Below are 21,768 nucleotides of genomic sequence, written 5' to 3'. Positions count from 1 at the left end.
ACAGAATTTGATAAAGCTTTCACTGTGTCACACTGTGGTTCACTATTGGCTGAAGTGCTCAGGTGTCTCATGTCACAGTTGTTTTAACTTGTAGTCTGAGTCATCTCTTGAGTGGCCAGTTGAAACATTTAACTCTTTTAAGAGTAATCTTACAATACTGGTAATCATGACAATAAATTTGTCTCAAGTGTGATTTGAAGTTAGGTCAGCTAGGATGTAATGAAGATTCTGGATGCTCTGAGGTATAAATGCACCGTGTGCTGTTCTCTGGGGAATTTCCATACTTGTTTCAGAAGAAGAGTTCAGAGAATTTTCCGTAGCCATCCTGGACTGCATTGTTTCCTATGAACAGCAGATTGCAGAACTTCTTCCATTTTTAGTCTAAGGGAACATTAAAGGTTAGTGATAATTTGTCACAGAATTTTAAGGGAGGGAAGGAATTTGGAAGAAAATTTTAGGAGGCTTATATTTTATGTGTGAAAAGGTCATGCAACATGGATACAGATTAATTACTAAGTGTTGGCTTCCTGCATTACTTAAAAATGCCAATTTTTGAAATTTAAAGAAAAAAAAGGTAGTTACATGCTGTGTTTTATAATGAAAGAAAACAGTGACACTTTTTTTAGATCAGCAAATAAAATCTTTGATTTCATCTCTCAAAGTAGCAACTGATTGTAAATTGCCTGAGAGAGATGTTTATACCAGTAAGGGTAAGGAGTGTGATTTTTTTAAATTTGGTTTTGCACTTTCGAGTTTGAATTCACTGTGAGAAAACAGAGAAAAATAATGAAATCTTTGTGGAACAAATCCTTCAAAGACCTTAAACTCCAACAGTGATAGAGGCAGGGATCCCTTTTTTTCAAAATCATATCTTTGCTCAATGAAAATTCAATAGAATCTCCATGTTCTTTCAATTTTAATATAATGTCAATAACAAGAGGAATTAAATGTAATATGTTCTTCAATATGATTATTTTCTAAGCTATATTGATATAAAACAAGATTTAAGTATTTGGAAAAATTGAAACTTTCCATGGTAGTGCACTTAAAAAGCTAGAGAACAGCAGATGTACCAAAAAGCTTGCTACTTAGGTGACTTAATGAAGCAAGCAAATGACAATTCCATAAAGGAAAGAAAATGCTATAGAGCAGCCGAGGTTTGTCTGTCTGCATTGTGAACGCTGCTGGACTTACAGGTGGGACTCATGTATTTAATTTATTCTTGCAACCTGTTGTGCACTTTAAATATCAATGATTGCCTCCCCTTGTTTGAAATTCTGCTTTCTTGTCAATCTGAAATACCTGACAGCATTCTGGGTTGTGTGCTCTTTTCCCTAGTTCAGCATCTCTCTTTGTGAAACCCACGTGGCGTGAATGCCATATTCAAAGAGGGTGGAATCTCCTTGAGTAAAGGAGAAGATGGAGGTGCCAACAGTCTGCAGTAAAGATAATGGTACTCATAACTTTTGCATCTCTTTACCAGTCTTCTTTCTCTTTGAAAAAAGTTTTATTCCTTGGTCTCTGTAACTCTTCTTCCATCAAGTCGTGAGAGAGATAGATGAATGTGACTGAAGCATTACTACTTAATAATTGGAATGATTCTTGGTGTTTAATGGTGGTATGCAGTTAACTTAAGAGAACATCAGAATAGAATATCCGGCATTTGTTTGTGGCTTATAAAGTCAAGAGTTTTTTGTTGTTTTACCTCGTCTCAGTAGGAGGTACAAGCTTGAACCCAGACTGATACATGTGAGATTCCCTGTGTTTTTCACACAGGTCAGTTGTAACTTGTTAGTATTGACCTAATTGACCTATTGGTTAATAACACAGTAAAATGATTCTTATGCAACAGAGTTGATTGCAGGGAAAAAGCAAAGCAGACAGAAAATGTTTGTGCATTTTGGAAGTATAAATTAAGGAAAGGTGCTTTTTGAAGGCCTGGGTCACTGTTTGGCTTTGGTTGGTCTTCTCTTTGTACTGAAGTGTCTTGCGCTTTTCTGTTTCTTGGGCTCAGGTGTATCTCATGTTCTGACTCTAGTGCTGCAAGAACTCAGTTTGCTCTGTAAGAGAGATGTCAATGGTGTTGGCATGTTGTATGACCTGCTCAGATCTCGCTGGCTGCAAGCACTTTTAAAGGTAAAGTAATATGGAGCTGTGAAAGCAAAGGTTACCTAGAGAGCAAGCCTTAGGGAATAGCTACTTTATTTTGCCCTATCAGGACAATAAATGCTTATTTACACTAAGTGTTGATAGTCCCAAAGTCAGTCCCAACATCAGCAGTCAAAGTGGCCAAACCCCTTCTGCTCTAAAAGAAATGTCTTGGACATTTAAACTCTTCTACTTTACATGTCTGTACTAAGGCCAAGGGACAGAGACATAGGCTGAACACAGTGTTGATCAGCTGTCTTTTCTATTCTTAAATCTCTGTATGGCTATGAATCCCACTTTTTGGCTTGTGAAGTTATGTTTCTTTTATTTTGCATCTCACTGATCTGATATGCAGTTGAAGATTTTATGTTGTGAGAGAACAGAGTTTTGACTGATGTTTCTATCCTGAGCAGAACTGTATCTCTGAAACAAATTCTGTACCAATTCTACTTTTCGTCTAACAAGGGTTTTTAAAAATCTTTAAATTTTAATCAAGAAAAACTTGTAGTGGATAAGAATGCCCATAAAGGCATTTTAAATACAGCAATTTGTTTTAAGTTAAATTTACTTTGTTAATTATGCCTGCAACTAGAGGAAGGAAACACTATGAAACAGAGAATTGACACTATCAGGCTATTGATGTGTGTAATCAGCTTTTCTTATTGGAAAATTCAAAACTACAGTATAACTGGCTGGCTAGCTGATAATATGGAAAGACAGTGAATTCTAGACTCAATTTCAGATGCATTAGACATTAAGGATTTAGATTGCAAGCTCTTTGGCTCTAGTTGGACTGAGAAATTTCTAGAAATACAATGTTGTCCATTGTGTGTTGTGTATGTATCTGTATAATCACGTGAACAGATCAATGTTGTCATTGCATTGTCTTGTCTGTCATGGCCTGCAACAGATTTATGAATGCCTCCAGCACTATCTTGGAAAAAGACCAGTTCCTGTCACGCTGCAGGCACGTGCATTGAATCGTGAGGTGAGACTGTGTATACAGAGCTTATTGCTTTACTTACTCATACCAAATTAATCAACTTAGCTGCAGGTAAGTGTTCTGGTATTTATTTTGTGTCTCAGGTGATGTCTCACTATATAAAGTTAAAAGATTCTCTCCTTGCACATCTTTAAAATTACTCGACAACCCTTACTGTGTTAAGAGAGGGGGCATGAGGAATGGGTACAGCCGTGCTCACTGGACTACACGAGTCCTGGCCAGTGTAATGAACACACAGTATTTGTTTTAACCACTGACCAGGTATTTTTCTTTCCATGTAACTGTGTGGTTCAGTATTAGGGCTACAATCAAGCAGTCTGACATGAGGCCTTTGAAAAGCTTTTTAGATTTTTCTAATCATAATAGCTGGTAGGTTCTTAATCTTTTAATTAGTGGGAGAGTTGACTCTCCTACTAAGTAGAGAAATTGAGACTAGTGATGGAATTGGTTGAGGGATGGGAGCAAAAACAAATTTAGAGCACATGGCACTGTGCCTGAACTAAATTAAGCCTGGCTGAATGTTGCGCAGCTGTGGTCATATTGTCCAGTTCTAGACCAAGCCATATGGACATCCTCTGAGTCCTAGAATGTGGGGGGCTTAACACTGTCTCCATATCATACTCCTCTAATTTCAGTGTGGAGCTTTCTAAGCTAATTGTCCTCCAGAATCCACCCCTGGACTTTCTCTCTTACGTTTATCAGGTGGTGGAGTTACTGCGCGAAGCCCCTCAGTCTGGAGAGGTCAAAGAGCTGAGACGACTCCTGCGTGCTCCACACTTCAAGGCAAGTCCTGCATAAGGAAAGGAAAAGTTTGCTCACAGACCTGTCTGCATTTGGAATGGAAATGCATGGGCAGCTGTTCACAAGAGCTGGCAAAGGAGCCAAAAGAGACATAGTTAATAAATCACAAACTAATCTGGTTGTGAAATCAAATGTGGACTGTGTATCTGAAGTACTTGCAGTGGGCTGTGTTTTATTTAAGGACTATGTTTGAAAGATGTTCTTGCAAAGTTTTAAATTATGGGCAGTTGATGCAAACAAATATAACCAGATTTTCCTTGAAATTGCAAAACCTGCATTCTTTACCCTAGAGCTCCAAACAGAAATGTTTTGTCTTTTTTAAGTTTTCCAGGAGAAGCATGGAGAGCAACTTTTCTTAAAACTTTATTTCATGGTTTAATTTTTCAAGTGGAAACAAGAAAATATCGATGTGTGCAAGGGATCTGTGTTCACATAGGAACTTATTCACTGATTTTTGTTTTCTGACCAGTCACTGTTTAAAGCTCTGCTGTTGTATGATCTTTGTTGTGGGTTGGTTGATTTGCTAGGTTTTGTTTGTAACAGGCTTTGCTGTCTGCTCATGATACTGTGGCCCAGAAAGATTTTGAACCAACCCTTCCACCACTGCCAGACAACATACCTGAAAATGAAGAAGCTATGAGGATTGTCTGCTTAGTGAAGAACAACCAGCCTCTGGTGAGGGAACTTTCTGGTATCTGTCAAATTATTTTAACTTAGACAAGCAGTGATAATGCATCAGATGCATATTGGTTTCTTTCCAGGAATGTCACAGGGACTGTGAGCATTCTTGTCCAATTTTTACAGAATCACAAGGATTGTAGAGGTTGGAAAGGGCCTTAGGAGCCCATCTAGTCCTGCAAAGTGCAGGTACAACTGGAGATGTCCAGTGCCTTGTCTGCTTGGGGTTTGAACATTTGGCAGATGCATTTTCATTACATGAAATAAAACCAAACTGAATTTAGAGCTATTCCCGTGGACAAAATAGAAATGAAGGGAGGAGAGACTCTGAAAGTTCTTTAGAAATCATTTGTGCTCATAAGCAGCAAACATTGTATAGCTTAGTTGATCTGTTTTAGGAAAAGATAGCTGTAGTATTGAGATTGTCTGTAAGAGTCTTATCTATCAATGTGGTTATTTTAGTGTGATGGAAGTTGAGGACTTAGTACTAATACATTATCACTGTGTCCATGTTGTGGTAAAAAACCTGTATCTTTCAGTGCCTTTTTGTCACTGTGAAGATCAAACCTGTGATATGGAAGGAAACTTACTGGGGTCCTTCAGTGATCAGTGTGCTTTTTCTTTGTTCCTTTTTCCAGGGTGCCACCATCAAACGCCACGAGATAACAGGGGACATCACGGTTGCCCGTGTGATCCATGGTGGCCTGGCAGACCGAAGTGGTACGTGGAATTCGAAATAAAGTGATATATAAAACTGAACTTGAAAAATAAGGTATTTGAAGTAAGATAACAGCTTAGCTTCTACAATTACTGTTCCATTATAGAGCAAGAAGGTGTGTACATGGGACAGCTCTGTAAATAGTGATACGCTGCAGTGACTTTGATTCCGGCTTCATTAATTTTCAGATGAATGTGCTTGTTTGAGACTGACTTGAGATACAAATCCAGTTTTCAATAATTTTTCTTGGCACCAATACCTGGGTATCCCAAACTGCAATGTAGTATGAATACCAACAGCTCGTTCCCTAATGGACAAATGGAAAACATCAGTCATTTGTGATTCTATAAGATAATGGGCGTTAAGGAATATGTAGTAATACTTTTTGGCACTAGTCCACTAAACACTTTGGCAGCATTAGTTGCTAAGCAATCTTTCAAGGAGTTTCCTTGGAAATGTTACTATTTTGTCATCCTAGAATTGAATGTGTTCCATGTCCCTTAGGAAATGTAATGTAACTAAAATGTAAGACATCTGAAGTAAAATTCAACTGTAATCGTTATAAAATCGTTCCTTTTTAGTATTTTCTGGACTTTGTATAGAGAAGAAAACCCAGCTTGTTTAAAATAGCTGATTAAGTTCCAAGTTTGACTAATGTGTTAACTGAGTTAAAGGAAAACAGAAAAGAAAACAATATTGTGAAGATTTTAATGTAAAGGACAAAGAGGAGTCCCAAGATCTCCCACTGCACCTGGAGTTTTTGAGGGTCTGGTTCCAAGTCTCATGGTCTAGTAATATAATGGGTTAAGCTAGAATAGGTTCAGAGGTTACTTTGGGAAATGGAACTATATTAAAATGTTTATGCTACTTTTAAGGCAAATTATGAGTAGAATGTAAAGATGTTGTATGGGGGAGGTGAGAGGAAATAAGAAAACTGAAGCATACACAAGCTTTTTGTGACCCACAGAAGCCTGCAGTCCCCTCCAGGGGCAGTGCAGCCTAAATCCAAAATGCCTTCCTGCATACCTGCTCTATGGAAACTTTTGATGCTGACTTTCAAAGCTGTGGTATATCTGTGTGCCCCTGCCTTGCCTACCCAAGATAATCCATCCTGTGATTAAACTGCTGCTGTTTTCATGTTTGCTCTCACTGTAGGGTTGCTGTACGCTGGAGACAAACTGGTGGAAGTAAATGGAGTTCCTGTTGAGGGACTTGAGCCTGAGCAAGTTATTAATATTCTGGTATTTAATATTTTTAAAATATTTTTTTCTACTTTGTACCTTAAGATTATCTGTATGTTCTCTCTTTTGCACACTCTCTTACAGGAGAAAGTCTGAAATCTCTAACAGAAAATTTAGATTGTTTCCTTACTGTGGATGAAGTTCACAACTGTTAATGAAATCAGAATATATGAAACCAGAATTAAATCTAACTCCTGTTCTGGACAGAAATTAACTTAATTGTGACTGTTCCACCTGCAGCTTCTGGGAAAAATACTAATTTGTTCAGACTTTACTGATTCATAATTTTTTCTGGAAGTGCCACTCAGTTAATATTCCACAAGAAAGTAGTGGAAAGGTGCTGCTCTAATAAGAGTCCATGTTACAAAATGCACTAAAGCAGAGCAAATGAGCTTGTAAGCTCATACCTTACTTTGCAAAAAAAGGGCAGTGTAATTACTGGTGTCAAAATTCTCATGAAGAAATCTGTTGAGATGTCCCTGTTATTTGTCATTTTACCCACAATTTTTCAGGGTTCTTCATTGCATAGTATGAAGTGCCAGTCAGTGAAGTATTTCTATATGTCATCATATCAAGTCTATGTATTATTACCCTGGTTGTACTATTTCTAGGTATAAGAAATACAAACTCTGTTGGAATGATTAATTATTAAATATTTTTCCTCCCCCCTTTACATTACTTGTCTAACCAGACCCTGCTGCTAATTTAAACAAGATTTCACCAGAAAGATTTGGTTTGAGTTAATGCTGAGATTATATATACCTATAATGAAACATTTGATTAAAAAGATTTAGCAAAACTTTGAGGTTTTATTCTTGAGTTTCCTTTTGGAAAAAATATAGTATTGACACATTGACTCTACCTAAATTCTATTTGTAATACAGACATTATAGTAACCTCAAAGCCATGTTGTGTTCAACTTGTGCTGCCAGTGTTTAATTATTTATGTTGAATACCTACCATATTTTAATCCTTTTCTAATCACTTAGGCCCTGTCTCAGGGGACTATTATGTTCAAATTAATTCCAGTTTCTGATCGGCCTGTCAGCAACCAAACAACAGTAAGAAACATTCTTTTCCTTTTTCCAGATTGTTACTGCAAACAGTTACTGCACTAATGCCTAATTGTGTGATACAAAGAAATGATGTTGCCTAGAAGTTTATTGCAATCCTTAGGGTGTTATCTTGCTTTATGGCCACCTCTCAGCTGACATCACTATGTTGTTGCTGAAGCAGTAAAGACAGTAAGTGGAAATGTAGTTGTGTAATGAGGGCATTTTCAGAGTGATCTACAGGTTGAGGGTCAATTCTTTTCATAATGTATGAGATGAATTGTTTTTTCCTCCCTTAATTAACAGATAGAGTTTGGGGCTTGATCTGGTTTTTAAAACTTTGCTTCATCATTAATTGACTTTAAGTTGCAGCAAAATCTGACTCTGTGATTGTAAAGCTCGTGTTGCATCTGTTCTAAACCTGTCTTCCACTTACCCTTGTACATTTTGTTTACCAGCTTTATGTGCGAGCAATGGCAGATTACTGGCCCTTGCAAGATCCTGCCATACCATGTGCTGATGCAGGTTTGCCTTTTAAGAAGGGTGAAATACTCCAGATTGTGGATCAGAATGATGCTCTCTGGTGGCAGGCCAGGAAAGTTTCAGATCTCAGTGCCTGTGCTGGACTCATACCCTCAAATCATCTTCTGAAAAGGTAAAAAAATTCAGTTTTCCTGATTTCTAGTTAAAAAATTAGCCAGTTATTCAGACTTTGTAATTTAAAATTTTCCCATGTTTTATAGCAGTGTGGTTCAGAGAGACATCTGACAAACATCTTTCCTCTTTCTGTTCTCCAGCTTCTTGCTCTCCTTCCCTTAAGAGCACCTATGTGAGAACAAGCTTTTGAAAGCACCTGCATCATCTTAAATTCCCATCTAAGAAGTTGGCAGTACTTGTCTAGTCTCTGTGCTAGTTGCTAAGTCATCTAGCAGAGTGTAGCAGCTGAAAGATTTGTGGAAATGGGGGCACTATTAAGGACCATCATCTATGATTAAAAAAAAAAGGCAGAGGGAAGAGTGGAATATTAAAAGTATAGTATTTTTTTAAAGATTTCCTGTGAGACATGAGTGACCTCTTCAGCCTTAGTCACAACCAAGTAGACCAGATTAAAAGAAAGGATAGAGGAAAAAAAACCCAAAATGCTCAAGGAAGAACAAGGATCTCTTGCCTGTTAATTTGTGCATAAATAGTCCATTAGTTTTACTCTACACACTTTCAGAGTAAGAGTTCCTAAACTGCTGTAGCACACTTCTCAATTTGATGCTGTAACCACATGTCCTGGCTGTGTCACCCCCAGGATAACATAAGGCTATGCAATTGTAGATGAGAAGCTCCACTTTGTACTATAATAAACCTACCTGTGGTCTGTGTAGAGAAAGTTGAAATCAAACTGGGTTTGATTCAGGCTGCAAGCAGGAGGCTCTGTGTAGTAACAGAGGCAGTAGTACTACTGCCTCTAGCAGTAGCACATTCTTCTACTTCCAGGTGTGTGTACCACAGTATGGCTTATATTCCTGTCCTTTCATATAAACTCTAAATACTTCTGGGCTGCTGATTTGGGAATCACCTTTCAATAGTTCTGATAGCATGTTGCTTTCTTTCAGGACTCTGCAGTGAGCTAAAACATTGGTAATGTTTCAGTCTTGTTGTCCTCTCTCGGTTCAATACTGATTGATCTTATGTGTAAGCAGTGAATCTGGCTAGAGCATAATGTGCTTGTGGTCTGTTTTGTTTCTTTAACTGTGATAAATTTATTTTTATGTAGGAAGCAGCGAGAATTCTGGTGGTCTCAGCCCTTCCAACCCCATCTCTGTCTCAAATCATCAATGTGTGAGTGAAAAGTTACTTGAATGGTACAGTAGGAAAGAAAGATCTTGTCTTTGTTTCAGGGATACTGAAATAGAAGCTCATACAATTCAGTTTGATCCAAAGACATTGTTTCTGGAGCCATATTGTAACCCCAGAAGTGTGTTAACTATCTCCAGAAAAACAAATACCTGATGATAATTGTACCTGGAATACTGGCAGTGAAGGTGGTTGTCTCCAGTGTACTTGGGATCTGACTGTGAGAGAAACTGTGAACTCAACTTCATGTGATGTCTGTAGGATTTAGGAGCTCCCCAGGAGAGCCAGTTCTCTCTAGGATAATTGGGTGTAAATAAGTCTTGAGGTGACAATTGTAGCATCCTGGCTTTCCAGTTCTGCACTGAAAAGTGCCATGCAATGTTTAGAATGTTTCTTTGTCATCAGAGCTATTGAGAGAAAGCTGAAACTACTTTTCTTGAGGTCTAAGATAAGCTATGCTAAGTTTATTCACAGTAACAATCCAGAAATATCTGCCAACTATAACTTTCTGTAAACATGTAATTATTCCTAGACAAAAAAATGTTCTTCCTGTTTTCTCTTTCCCCATTTTCTTCTATGGTTCTTTATGGAAGTATAAAATTTTTCTCCTGTGATAAATCCCAGAGGGATGTTTCATTCCCTAGGATTCTTCTTGCACTGATTGCTTTGTTTGTTAGAACTGAGGCTCTCTTTCACCATGATATTATTGCATTTTAACTGCTTCAATGGATATGCTGTGAGCAGTAAGCACTGTGGAAGAAGGTAGGAGATCTTATCTGGACAGCATTGTATTTCTGTACCTGGAACCAATATAGCACATGGCTTTAAAGGCTTTTTAAAACGTTGTCAGAAATGAGGCATTTTGATAAATACATGCAAAAGAAACCCAAGTTCTTATTGTGTTATGTGCTTAACATAATGGAAATTCAGCCTTTTTTCACCTGGAAAGGTAGATGCCTACGTTGTCTTAAAGTGGAAACTTTAGCTCTGCATTGTCTGCTAGGGAACTGACAGTTTGGATGGGTGCTTTGGGAAAAGAAAGGCAACATTTCCTCTTTCTCTTTTCCTCTCCCTCTGTCTCTCCAGAGCAGCTCTGAGAGACCATTTCTTTAAAGGATACTTATGGGCAGAATGGGGTTGACAATTGCCCTGTAACTGCAAAACAGCTCCCACGGGGCCTGTCTGGAGGGGCACAGGGACAGAACACACAAACAGTGCAGCATCCTGAGCCCAGGAGTTTGCCCAAGCTCGTGTGATCACATTTCAGGGACATGAATGGATGTGGGCTGGGGATTGAGAGGGAGCTGAATCCATCTTTTCTTTTTCTTCCTTGTAAAACTAATAATAAAATCAACCAAACACAATATTTTCCTTGAGTGTAGCATATTGGGAAGATAGACTTCTAAAAGCTATAGGATAAAAAAATCTATTCCCTCATGGTAATACTTAATAAATAGATATCTACTGGACAAACAGACTGACAGTCATGTTAAACCTTTCATTATTTCAAGAGGAGAATTCAGATTAGACATGTTTGCCTCTCTGCCCCATGTCCTTCAGAGCACTCGTTTAAGAAGAGCCTTATGTTCACTGAAGACAAGGAACATCAGTAAATTGGAGTTAACAGTTAAAGTCCTTAAAGATGTCTAAATCTAAGATGATCTGAGCTTCACGTATTTTCTTTCTGATGTCTGAGTTCAGTCTTTTAAGATCTGTAAGGTTGTTTTTCCTCCCCAGTGTTTTTCTCATTCAGATGAGTTTTTTTTCCTTGTGTTGATCTGTAGAGGACGACATGCAGATTGACGAGAAGTGTGTGGAAACAGGTAACTGAATTCACTTAAGATTATTTTATTTGCTTCAAGGAAGTAGCTAGTTAAAAGCCTTATTTTATTTCCCAGATAAAACCCCTTATTCTCCTAGTGAACTTAATGATAGAAAATTATGCTTGTCATACCCTCACCCAGTATTAGTGCATTAAAATGAGCTATTTGCAGTTCTGGTGTATGGTGCTTATAGTCAAGTATTGTGCTGAAAAGAGGAGCAGGGCAAAAATACCTGCTTGAATGAGATCCAGCCTCTGATGCAGGTTTTGGACTGTGGCTGTTAGGTTACCATAGCTTTTTGCCTACTGTATATTTAATGCCACAGATTATTGTAGTCTTGGAGAACCCACACAATTCATTGTCAAGAAACTGATCTCAGGAGAATAGGGTTTTAGCCACTGGACAAGAATAGGTTTTCATGTGTGAATACTATGTGTGAAGACTAAAAGCAGCACAGCTTATTCTTCCTTCTCCCAAGGTAATTGAGAAAGCTCTCCTGGAGGGATATGTTCCTGTAGGACTGGGTGGAAAGAGATGAGGCAGTTAATTCAGGTATGGTAAGCTGTATTTTGCCACCTCAGAGTAGATGGATCTGGGGAAAGTATATGTGAGACAGACAGATAGGAGCTGGAAAACTGATCTCTGATTCTGAAATTCTTTAGAAGGAAAAGAATTAAATTTTTAATTTATTTTAATACCTTTGCTATCTGGATTACTAAACAAGATGAAGAAACATTTGAGTCAGGTGAGTTCCTCTGACCTAACTCTAAATCCTTTGATATTGTTCTGCTGAGAGAAGGGTGTCCAGAGACAAACAACTGTCTCAAAAACAAGCAGGTGACAAAAACCAAGATGTCATTTTAGCTTCAGAAGCTGTTCTGGCTTGAAAAGCCATTGTGTGAAATCCTGTTTCCTTAAGCCTTCCTCTAGTTTTCTGGTTCCCCTAGTAGTAAGGTTTTTGTCCTGTTATGCCACAAGCGTGAGTGTCTCTTCTCGTGCATCAGCACCAGGTCTGTTTATCAAATCCTACTCGGTTATACCCGTGCAAGCTGTGTGCACTGATGTCAGTGCATAATTGGATTACTTTAGGGTAATATGGAGGCCTGAATCCCCAGTGCCATTAAGAGCTGACGTGGTAAAGAAGAAAGCTGTTCTGGATTCCTGATTGTGTGCATGGATGACACACAGGAAAGAGAAATGCTTAAAAAATTAATTATTTATGTTTAAAACATAAAATCAAGCCAATATGGGATTTTTAATTTTTTTTCTAATTTCAGAAAGAGCTACTTAGTTACAGCACGTTCAGAGTTCTGCAAAACTTACGTCTTCTACAGTAAATCATTTTTTCACTAGAAGAACTCTGCTGCTAAACTTCTCATTTGAAAGATTTGGTAATCTTGTGGAGAAAATGTCATTTGACCTTACACTTGCTCTTCTCCACAAGGTCCCTACTTGCCAGTTGCATCTCCTTCTCTTATCACAGGTGGTTTGTTCTCTTCCACCTCTCAAGCAATGCCCAAAACTTTTAGGGCAGAACCAGCAGGTCTCCAGGGCAGTCTTTTGTTTCCGGGCTAGGATGTTTCTGATAGCTGCACTTGGGGATTACTGTAGCAAATCCTATTCACTGCTCAGTGCTGAGTCAGCTCTCTGCTACATCCACACGGAGGAATAAAGGTGCAAATATTTGCTATTCTACATTTTAACCAGTAGTTGTTGATGTATTTTGCAGTACAATACTGACATAGATGCTGCAGTTGAGTCTCTCATACTTTGAGAATTAAGAATTCATGCTCAAAGAGGCATATTTTAGATTTAAAGTCTGCAGTACCTGTTTTCTACATTCCCTAAATGCATTGGACGATGCTGGTTGGATTTTTTAAAAAATCATACTATAGACTGTCTTCTCAAAACTAATTGTTTCATGTCTGTCTCTATCTGAATGTGCAGAGGAGCTTAAAGAAGGTAACATAACTTTTTTCTCCCTGTCTCCTGTAAACAGTAATCTGATAGAATTGATCTGTATTTATTGCTTTACCAGGAACTCCCACTCTTCTTGCAATAGCCAGTAGCTGAATTGCTTGTTCCCTGTAGGATTCCACACTGCACTCCAATACCATAGAACAGAGTGTAGATAAAGCAGAAATACATAAAAATATTTGAATGATGGCTCAAGAGACCTGAAGATAGAAATGATATGGGCATATGTCAGCTGAACAGTGCTCTGAACATTGCCCTGAATGAGCAGTTTTGTGCCAAGTAATTTTTTTCTACAGTCATAAACAAGTTTTTAGTCCATATAGAAATATAGGAGTAAAACTGTAGAGGTACAAGTAGTGAAGAGTGCATAGATGTGAAAGAGTAACTAATATGCATCTAATTTTGTTTCCATACTTGCATGCTTATGAGAACTGTAAATCAAAGAATCTAGTGCTAAAAGCATTTCACAGTTTGCAAAAGAAAATGTTCCTTTCTTGAAATACTTACTGCTTTTAAAGACATGCCTATGTCTTCTGTATCTCAGTCTTGCTTTAGTAAGGCCTCAATAAAGGGAATCCACAGTTTGGGTATCTACATGCAGGATTAGGAGGAAATTAGGAGTCCTTTTTGAAGAGAAAGCTGAACACTGACACCATTTTTTTCTTCTTGGTTATATGTTTTCAAATCACCTTTCTAAAATAGTTTCTAAACTTATAGAGTATTGATCTATTGGGAAATTGGTATTTTTGAGCCTTACGGAATAAGGCAGATTTAATAGATTTAATTTTTAAAAAAATGCATGCAGAATTTTAGAAGTCTCACCTGAATAGTAAAGCCTTCGTGAGGAACAGCGTGAGGATGGGGACAAAAAGACTCAGAGGAAACAGGATAGGCTGACATGTTGGAGCAGAGATGCAAGCTGCATTTTCCAAACATGCTATTGGGCAGAAAGTTAGCGATAAATTTTTTGTTTCTGATTTTGAGGTACTGACTTGCTGGTTATTGTTTTAACTAAAGAATTCTTGTAAGCTGTGTTTCACCTGAAGAGCATAAATTAGGTGGAGGTTTTTTCACTAATTGCAATTGCAAAACATTGTCTGGCATCTAGTTATCTTAGGAATTAAACAAATAAAATGGTGAGTTTCAAATATAAAGTACCAAGACTTTCTAAGGTTTTTTTTCTCTTACAGAAACATTGACCCTTTGAATTGGTCACTGGTCATGTGAAATATTTTAATATTTCATACTATGGAATATTGTGCTTTTTAAAAATTATATTAGGCATAGTATTTCCATATGTTTACTGAAACTCTCTTTCCTTTGGAATCAGCAATAATTGTTAGCCATCTAATTTATAAGATTTTACTGTTCCTTTTTATTTCATGAGTATTTGTTCTTTGTATTCTAGAAGAGGAAGAATTTGGTGAATTTGGTCAACGAGTCTTTATTGGTATGCAGTGACTAAAGATAAGTAAGATAACTGAGACTTAATCTAGATTAAGTGCTTGTCTGAGGTTAAATAAAATGCTTTGTTCTTTATATCACCTAAAGACTTACTAAATGGAATTTTGCTTACTCTGTTTTCCAAACTTCAAGAAGTCTCTTTCCTCCTAATAATGCTAATTCTTTCCATTTGAATCTGTCTTCCTGTTAGGTTTCTACCAAGACTTGGCCACTGCTATTTAAATTTGACTTCATGATTAATTCTGCATAGTGTTGTCTGTCATCCGTTGAGAATAATCATGAGGGCTCTCATTAGAAAAACAGACCTCTGTGTGAAGTTTTCAGAGTTGGATGGTAAAGTGGGGCCACAAAACTATCTCTGATACTAAACCTTAGTGACCTTTAAAATACACATTCTGGAGGCTGGAGCAAATGTTCCCGATTTGCTTCATGAGAGCGAACCAGACACACTATCAAAAAAGTTGGCCTGTTCCCTAGGGATGCTACATGTAGTCAGAAACTTCTCCTTCAGCTTGTTTGGGGGATCTTTTGGTGGTCTTTAATTCTGGTCTAATTTTCAGGTGACTTTTGCCTACTCTTTAGCTGTCATTTAATGCTCAGAGGTTCTCTCAACCTGTCAGATCAAGCGCAGCAATGAAATCTGCTACCATTCACCTTGCAAAAAGCTCACAAGGAGTACTATGTTTGTGGCTTAGGAAAAGACCCTCCAGGCTACAGAACTAGTTGCCTGCATCTGGGGTGTGTTTTCCAGTCCTGATGTCTTTGCCCTCACAGCTGGTTTCCGCAGGAGTATGCGCCTGTGTCGCAGGAAATCCCGGATCAACCAGCAGCCGTGTTACACTCGCTGCCCCAGCAGCTGCTGCAGCTCCCTTGCAGCTCCCTATGAAGAGGTGGTCAGGTACCAGCGGCACCCAACAGACCGGAACAGGCTCATTATACTCGTGGGTAAGGGGTTCGTTACCTTCTCAGGCCAAGTTCACAGCCTTGTGCCAGAGGGGAGGAAGCAGTCAGTCATGGTCTGACCCACTGAGGTTTCCTGCAGCTGATTGCAGCAGTTGCTGACTGTGCAGGTAGCTCTGAGAGCAACATCTCAAGAATCATTGTAATTTGACCCCATTATTGATTTTAAGGTTTAATGTAAGTATCATCTTCTTCGGTTGAGATAATGAATGTTTAAAAACAATAATAATAAAGTCCTTAGAAGAAGCTGTACAGTTATGAACGCTGGTTAATAATGCAGTTTAATAGGGAAGTGGTTCAGTTTTATATTCAGTTGGGACTGAAAAAGATGAGAAACTATTTGTAACTTATTAGAAAACATCTTTATGTGGAAGCATTTCTACAACCAGTGTTAAGTGCATACATATGACAACAGTAAGAAGAATGTTTGAAATTTAACTCCAGACTAGAACAATCTCAGTCATGGACCGTATGGAAAGTTAAAGATGCCTTTAATAATGCTTGGTATAGGAAATACTGTATTAAGTGGGCTGCAGGCTCCCAAGTAGACTTTGATGTCTCTCTAGCAGACTAGATAGTGGCTGAAGGGAAGCTGCTGTTCCACAGTGCACCAGGGTCCTCATAAAGCAAACAGGGTAAAGGCAAATCCAGTGTCCTTTCTAAGTCTGAAATTATTTGATAATTTTTTTTCTTTTAAAATACTGTTGCTGAGTTGCCTCCTGGGTACAGCTGTATTGCTGGGAAGTGATTTGTACCCTGTTAGTAACATTAGTTGCTTTTCCAACTCTCCAGGTCCCGCAGGAGTTGGTGTGAATGAACTAAGGCGAAGGCTCATCACAAGTAACCCACGAGAGTTTCGAAGTGCCATACCTCGTATGTCATGTTTGTCCTCTTTCCCCCACCACCTCCTTCAAACATGATTAGGAAATGCCAAGTACCTCCCTCTTGCCTTTGTGTATTCATACACTCATTGCTTTATGGCTGTTTCTTCTTCTCCACTGAAAGCCAGTTTTGTTTGCTTTCATAAGGATTAGTTTAAAATATGATTTATCTCATTTTGGCAAATCAAACAAAGGTATTTTCAAGTCCCAGCTCCTAAAACCCTTGAAAGTTTTGCGTAGGTAAAAGTTATCTGCATGATTTTGTTTAATCTTGATGTTTACTTTTCCTAGATTTAAAAAAAAAATAAATTAGTTTCTGGGGGATACTGTAAGTTCATAGTGTTTAAGTGATCAGATATGAGAATGAAGGCAACAGAAGCTGGTGCTTAATAGGCTTTGCAGCTTTCCTTATTAGCCTTCTAGTCTCAAATGAGACTTATGTAGCTTAATTTCTGACGTAACAACTGGAATTGTTTCTACCTGTGCTTAGTTGGTTCTTGAGAATTAGATAACAAAACAGGAAATTATGAATCTGAAGCTAACTGAAAATTCAGGACTTCTTATGTGCTTAAGATCCTAGATACGGGGAAGGTGCAAGTGTGGGAAAGCTTGTGGGATTTTTCTGAATGACCTTTAATTAATTTTACCTCAGAGGAGTAAATAAAAAAAAAGTGCAACCAGTTCCAAAGCAGTTGGTTTGAGTCAGCTATTTGGATTAAACTACTCTCCTTCCATTCCAAGAAATACAGCTGCTTTGATAACTTTCAAGGACTTGCCACTGGGAAGCCATTAGAGTAGATAGGGCTTTTGCTCTGGATTAACAAATGGAAATAACTTGTGTTATTATTTAGGAAAATACTGATTTATAGTCCTTTATGAAGTTCTCATTTTCATTTATAAAATTAGAATAATTTAGTTGCAGCTGATTTTTTTTTTTGGTGTGTATCTCCTTTCAGACACTACTCGTGTTCAGAAAAGTTATGAAATGAATGGTCGTGAATATCACTACGTATCCAAGGAAACTTTTGAAAACATGGTGTATAGCCACAGGTGAGAAGGAGAGATGAATTACATTTCTATTACTTAACATGATCCAAGAAAACACAGTTTTGTATTTAGGTCCCAAGTCTGGGCTGCTCCACTCTTACTATGTAAGTTTGCTGTAAATTTGGGTCAAACTACTTGAGACAGTTGCTTCAAAGACTGTGTTTGTGCAGTTGCAAATGGTTCCTCCACACTTAATCTCAGAATCCTGCTAAAAGAAAGTGGGATCTCTAGTCTTCAGCACATTAGATGTGTAAGTTATGAGTTCACAACTCTCCTGGAAACCAAGCTGCTTTTGAAAATTGAGCAGTGAGTCAAACCTGTTCCTGACCTACAACTCTGTTGCAGGATCTCTGCAGTGATGACACATGAGCAGCTGAACTGTAAGGGCTAAACATTAAAAAGTTATCTGCTCCTTTCTATACATCAATAATCTCTCTAAGACAGACCAGCTCAGCACCAGAAGCTACACTCATTGAGCTGTGCCAAGTGCTTTGAGATCTTTGGATTTATGAAGTCGTTTGTAGTATATAGTTGAAAAGCATCATTAAAATCACAACCTCTAAACACAAAATTTGTAACAACACGATGAGTAAAAATGCATGTTTTGGAGATGTTGAATTGTAATGGGTTTGATTTTGTGTCCAGTGTAGCAGGGAAGAGCAAAGGTGAAGGTTATTCATCAGTGTTCACTATGTTTTATGATCATTCAGTCCTGATCACTGGATTACATTTGAAGATTTCACCTTTAAGTGGAACCTTTTTGAGTCTCAAATGCTCTTTCATTGTCCTTCTTTCTCCCCCCTGTTGCAGAATGCTGGAATATGGGGAGTACAAAGGGTACCTGTACGGTACCAGTATTGATGCAGTGCGAGCAGTCCTCGATGAAGGGAAGATCTGTGTAATAGATTTAGAACCACAGGTGAGTGGTAGAGGGGAAGGGAATCTTCTGGAAGGAAAAATAATTTTCTCTACATTCTTGAGCTATTGGAATGCTGTCAGTTGCTTTGTCTCGTTTTTCACTTTACCTCATGGTGCTTTGACCCAAGATTATTCTTTGCATGGGTGGTGGTGGTGGTGGTACTACAGTGACAAGTATGTCGAGACAGTTCATTTATTTTCAGGTCAGCAGCTGCATGACCAGTTTGGATGGTACAGAAATGAGTTTTCATGCTTGCTTAAAGTAAGGATTATTCTTTCATGGGGAGACTGTTGCATGGGATTTCCTCCTCCTCTGAGAATTCTGTCCTTCTGTCACCAATCTCTGAATACCTTCTGGTAAAAGCAGCAACTATTAAAGTAATCAAGCAGAAGCAGGGCATTATAGTGTGCCTCTTTTTCTCTTCAGAAGTAACAGCTAAGAGTAAGCTGCTCCTTCACTTAGACGCTATTCACATTTTTTTTCCTTCTATCTTTGCATTGAATTTGCTGATGAAGATAAGGGTAATAAAAGCCTGGGCTTGCACATATCTAAGGTACTTAGAGCTGTGTCTGGCAAAATCTCACCAACCTTCTCTGGATTACTTGTGTTATTCAGTACTTAGGAGCTGTTTGGGCTATGGTGTTGCAACATCTTCTCTAACCAAACAGAAAGAGAGACACCATATCTCAGTAAACCTTGGATATTTCCCTCTAATTACACAGAGTCAGTGTGTTGGAGCCTTAGGTTAGCAGTGGTTTGTGCTGCTTAAAATAGATGTTAAGTTACATGACCTGTGGGGTACTACTCGAAAACTCAAACTGCTGTAAGAGGCAGATCAGGTCACATCTTTAGTCTTCAGATCTAAAAATCTCCTTGGGTTTCTTCTGTTACATTTTTAAGCAAAGGGGAGGAAGAGAGGTGTTGGATGGTGGAGTGTGTAATCTTGCCACTTGAACAGATGTGCCATTATCAGTTTTTTAGGGTTTGAGTTTAAAGGACAAGTGTTGGGAAGGGTATCAAGTAACAGCAGTGAGACAGGAGAACTACTGCTGAGTTGCATACTTGATTTTAAATCTGGTGGCTTGACCAGCTTTACATGCTATGATTTCTTTTTCTTTTTTTTTCTAGTTCTCTCCATTGCTCTGTAGAAATTTGAAAATGCTTATTAGCATAAGGGAATGTTACATAGAACAATAATTTCTGAAAGCAGGATACTTACTTTCAATATAGAACAATAAAGGTGTACTTGTTCTAAAGGTAGCTCCCCAACAGTTAAAAAAGCACAGGTTTCAAATGCATCTTTAATGTGTTGATTGTAGAGATCTGTTAATGACTCTGTTCTGTCATTCACTAATGTGAAAGCATCTCCTAATAAGGTTACCAAGCAGAGTTAAATGATCCTTGTGTGGTACAGTTGGTTAACAGTATCTGGTCCAGGGATTATTAGTGAGACCATTTTCAAGTAGGTGTTCTTGACAAAGATGCCTCCTAGGTCTGGAGATAACAGCATGTTGTAAACTGCTGGCTTTTTTATGGGAGTAAAAGTGGGATGAATACACTTGAAATACTTAAACTTCATTTTGCTCTTCATTTGCAGGGCATACAGTTAGCCCGGACTCATGAGTTAAAGCCCTACATTATATTCATCAAGCCACCCAGCATAAGCTGCATGAGGCAGACCCGTAAAAATGCCAGGATCATTACGGACTATTACGTGAACATGAAGTTCAAGGTGAGATTTGGGAATAAAAGAGAATTGAGTTTATTAATCTGAGATTCCGTGTTTAGAACATAATGCACACTACTGTCTTACAGTGATAACTCTTAAAAAAAGATTATTGTGGCTTTAAGATGAAATCTAATTATTCTTGTCTCATTTGGTTGGGATCTTTTTCCCCCTCCAGATTTGCTCTGAAGCATAAGGGTTGTAATTTGTAGCTAGGGGACTGAGGCATTTTTCTTCAAAATGTCTTTAAAGGAGAAGCTATTTTGCATATTTTTGTTTTAATTAACTGCCTTGTGTCAACATTTGAGTCAACATATATATTTACTGTTTGCACTGAAATAGCTGGAATGCACTTCATTCAGTAATTTAATAACCTATTTTTTCACATATTTATAAGAATGTATTATTAGTTCACATATGCTTAATAGCAGTATCAGTATCAATTCTATACTTAGTTCTATAGATAAAAAACAAATCTGGCTTGTAGGAAATGCATATCTTATATTTAGAATGTATATAGTGCTTTGTCACAGTTGTTTCCATGCAAATCATAGTCAAGTTTAGCATCTTAATGTTTTGAAGACCATAATCCATAACTGTATGGAAATGAATCATAATGGCTACAACAGAAAGAAACATAATCACCGGAGAAATAAAATAAAATCTGGATCAGAACACAAGCATTAATGGATTTACCTTCCAGTCCCTAACATTCTCTGCCAGCACTCATCATTAGAATAACCTTTTTGGGGCAAATGGAGCATACCATACACAAGGCACTTCCTTGGGAAGGGTGTGGCACTCAGCCCTGTTTTGGAGACTTGGAACTGACTGTAGCAGAGGTGCTTTACTATAGCAAACTGTAAATGAAATAAAGTAGACTGGCACTATCTATTCACCTCTTGTTTCTGTGGGCCAAGGTGCTCTGGAGATGCTGTGCAGGTACAGTTCTCTACACAAATTTTTTTAAGTTTTATAGACTTACTCTGTCTCACAGGAAGAAGATTTACAGGAGATGGAAGAATCAGCTAAGAAAATGGAAGTTCAGTTTGGTCAGTTCTTTGATCAAGTGATTGTGAATGACAATTTACAAGAAGCATCTGCACAGCTGCTGTCTGCAGTGCATCGTGCACAGGACGAGCCTCAGTGGGTCCCTGCAATATGGATATGCTCAGACACTCAGCCCTAATTCTGAGCAGCAGGCAGCTTCAGAAAGATTACAGCTTATGTTTTACTTCAAGAATAATCCTAATGTCAGGATTGCAAGAATTTATCTTTGTATGTAAGGGATTTGGAAGAGGATTAGGAAAGAAGCTGCTACAGGAGATATAATCATACTACATTCTGTGTAGCTCTTGAGCTTTTTATGTTACACTTGCATCCACTTTTGTACAAAAAAAAGGAAATATCGTGAGCACTCAATTACAAGAATAAAGAAAAATCTATTTTGTTGGATGTGTCTGTGTAATTTGCTTATACATAGGT

General features: G+C 38.1%; 1 protein-coding gene across 1 annotated transcript; it reads left to right on the top strand.

Annotated features, from left to right (window-relative positions):
* The first annotated feature begins 692 nt into the window (after nucleotides 1–692).
* On the top strand, nucleotides 693–21,741 carry MPP4 (membrane palmitoylated protein 4). The gene is given in 23 exon segments (XM_018071587.2): nucleotides 693–710; nucleotides 1,310–1,376; nucleotides 1,379–1,453; nucleotides 2,015–2,136; nucleotides 3,059–3,136; nucleotides 3,854–3,934; nucleotides 4,496–4,627; nucleotides 5,269–5,350; nucleotides 6,504–6,589; nucleotides 7,579–7,650; nucleotides 8,100–8,296; nucleotides 9,407–9,471; nucleotides 10,231–10,248; nucleotides 11,271–11,309; nucleotides 12,034–12,054; nucleotides 13,257–13,271; nucleotides 14,695–14,736; nucleotides 15,525–15,695; nucleotides 16,503–16,583; nucleotides 17,548–17,641; nucleotides 18,449–18,557; nucleotides 20,155–20,289; nucleotides 21,281–21,741. Coding segments are annotated over 23 exon segments (1,992 nt in total). The 3' UTR covers nucleotides 21,473–21,741.
* Nucleotides 21,742–21,768: the final 27 nt, after the last annotated feature.

The sequence above is a fragment of the Manacus vitellinus genome, unplaced genomic scaffold (genome assembly GCF_001715985.3).
Source record: "Manacus vitellinus isolate BGI_N305 unplaced genomic scaffold, ASM171598v3 scaffold_20_pilon, whole genome shotgun sequence".
Taxonomy (NCBI): domain Eukaryota; kingdom Metazoa; phylum Chordata; class Aves; order Passeriformes; family Pipridae; genus Manacus; species Manacus vitellinus.
Note: the sequence above shows the minus strand (reverse complement) of the source record. Positions and strands in the feature narration are given on the sequence as shown.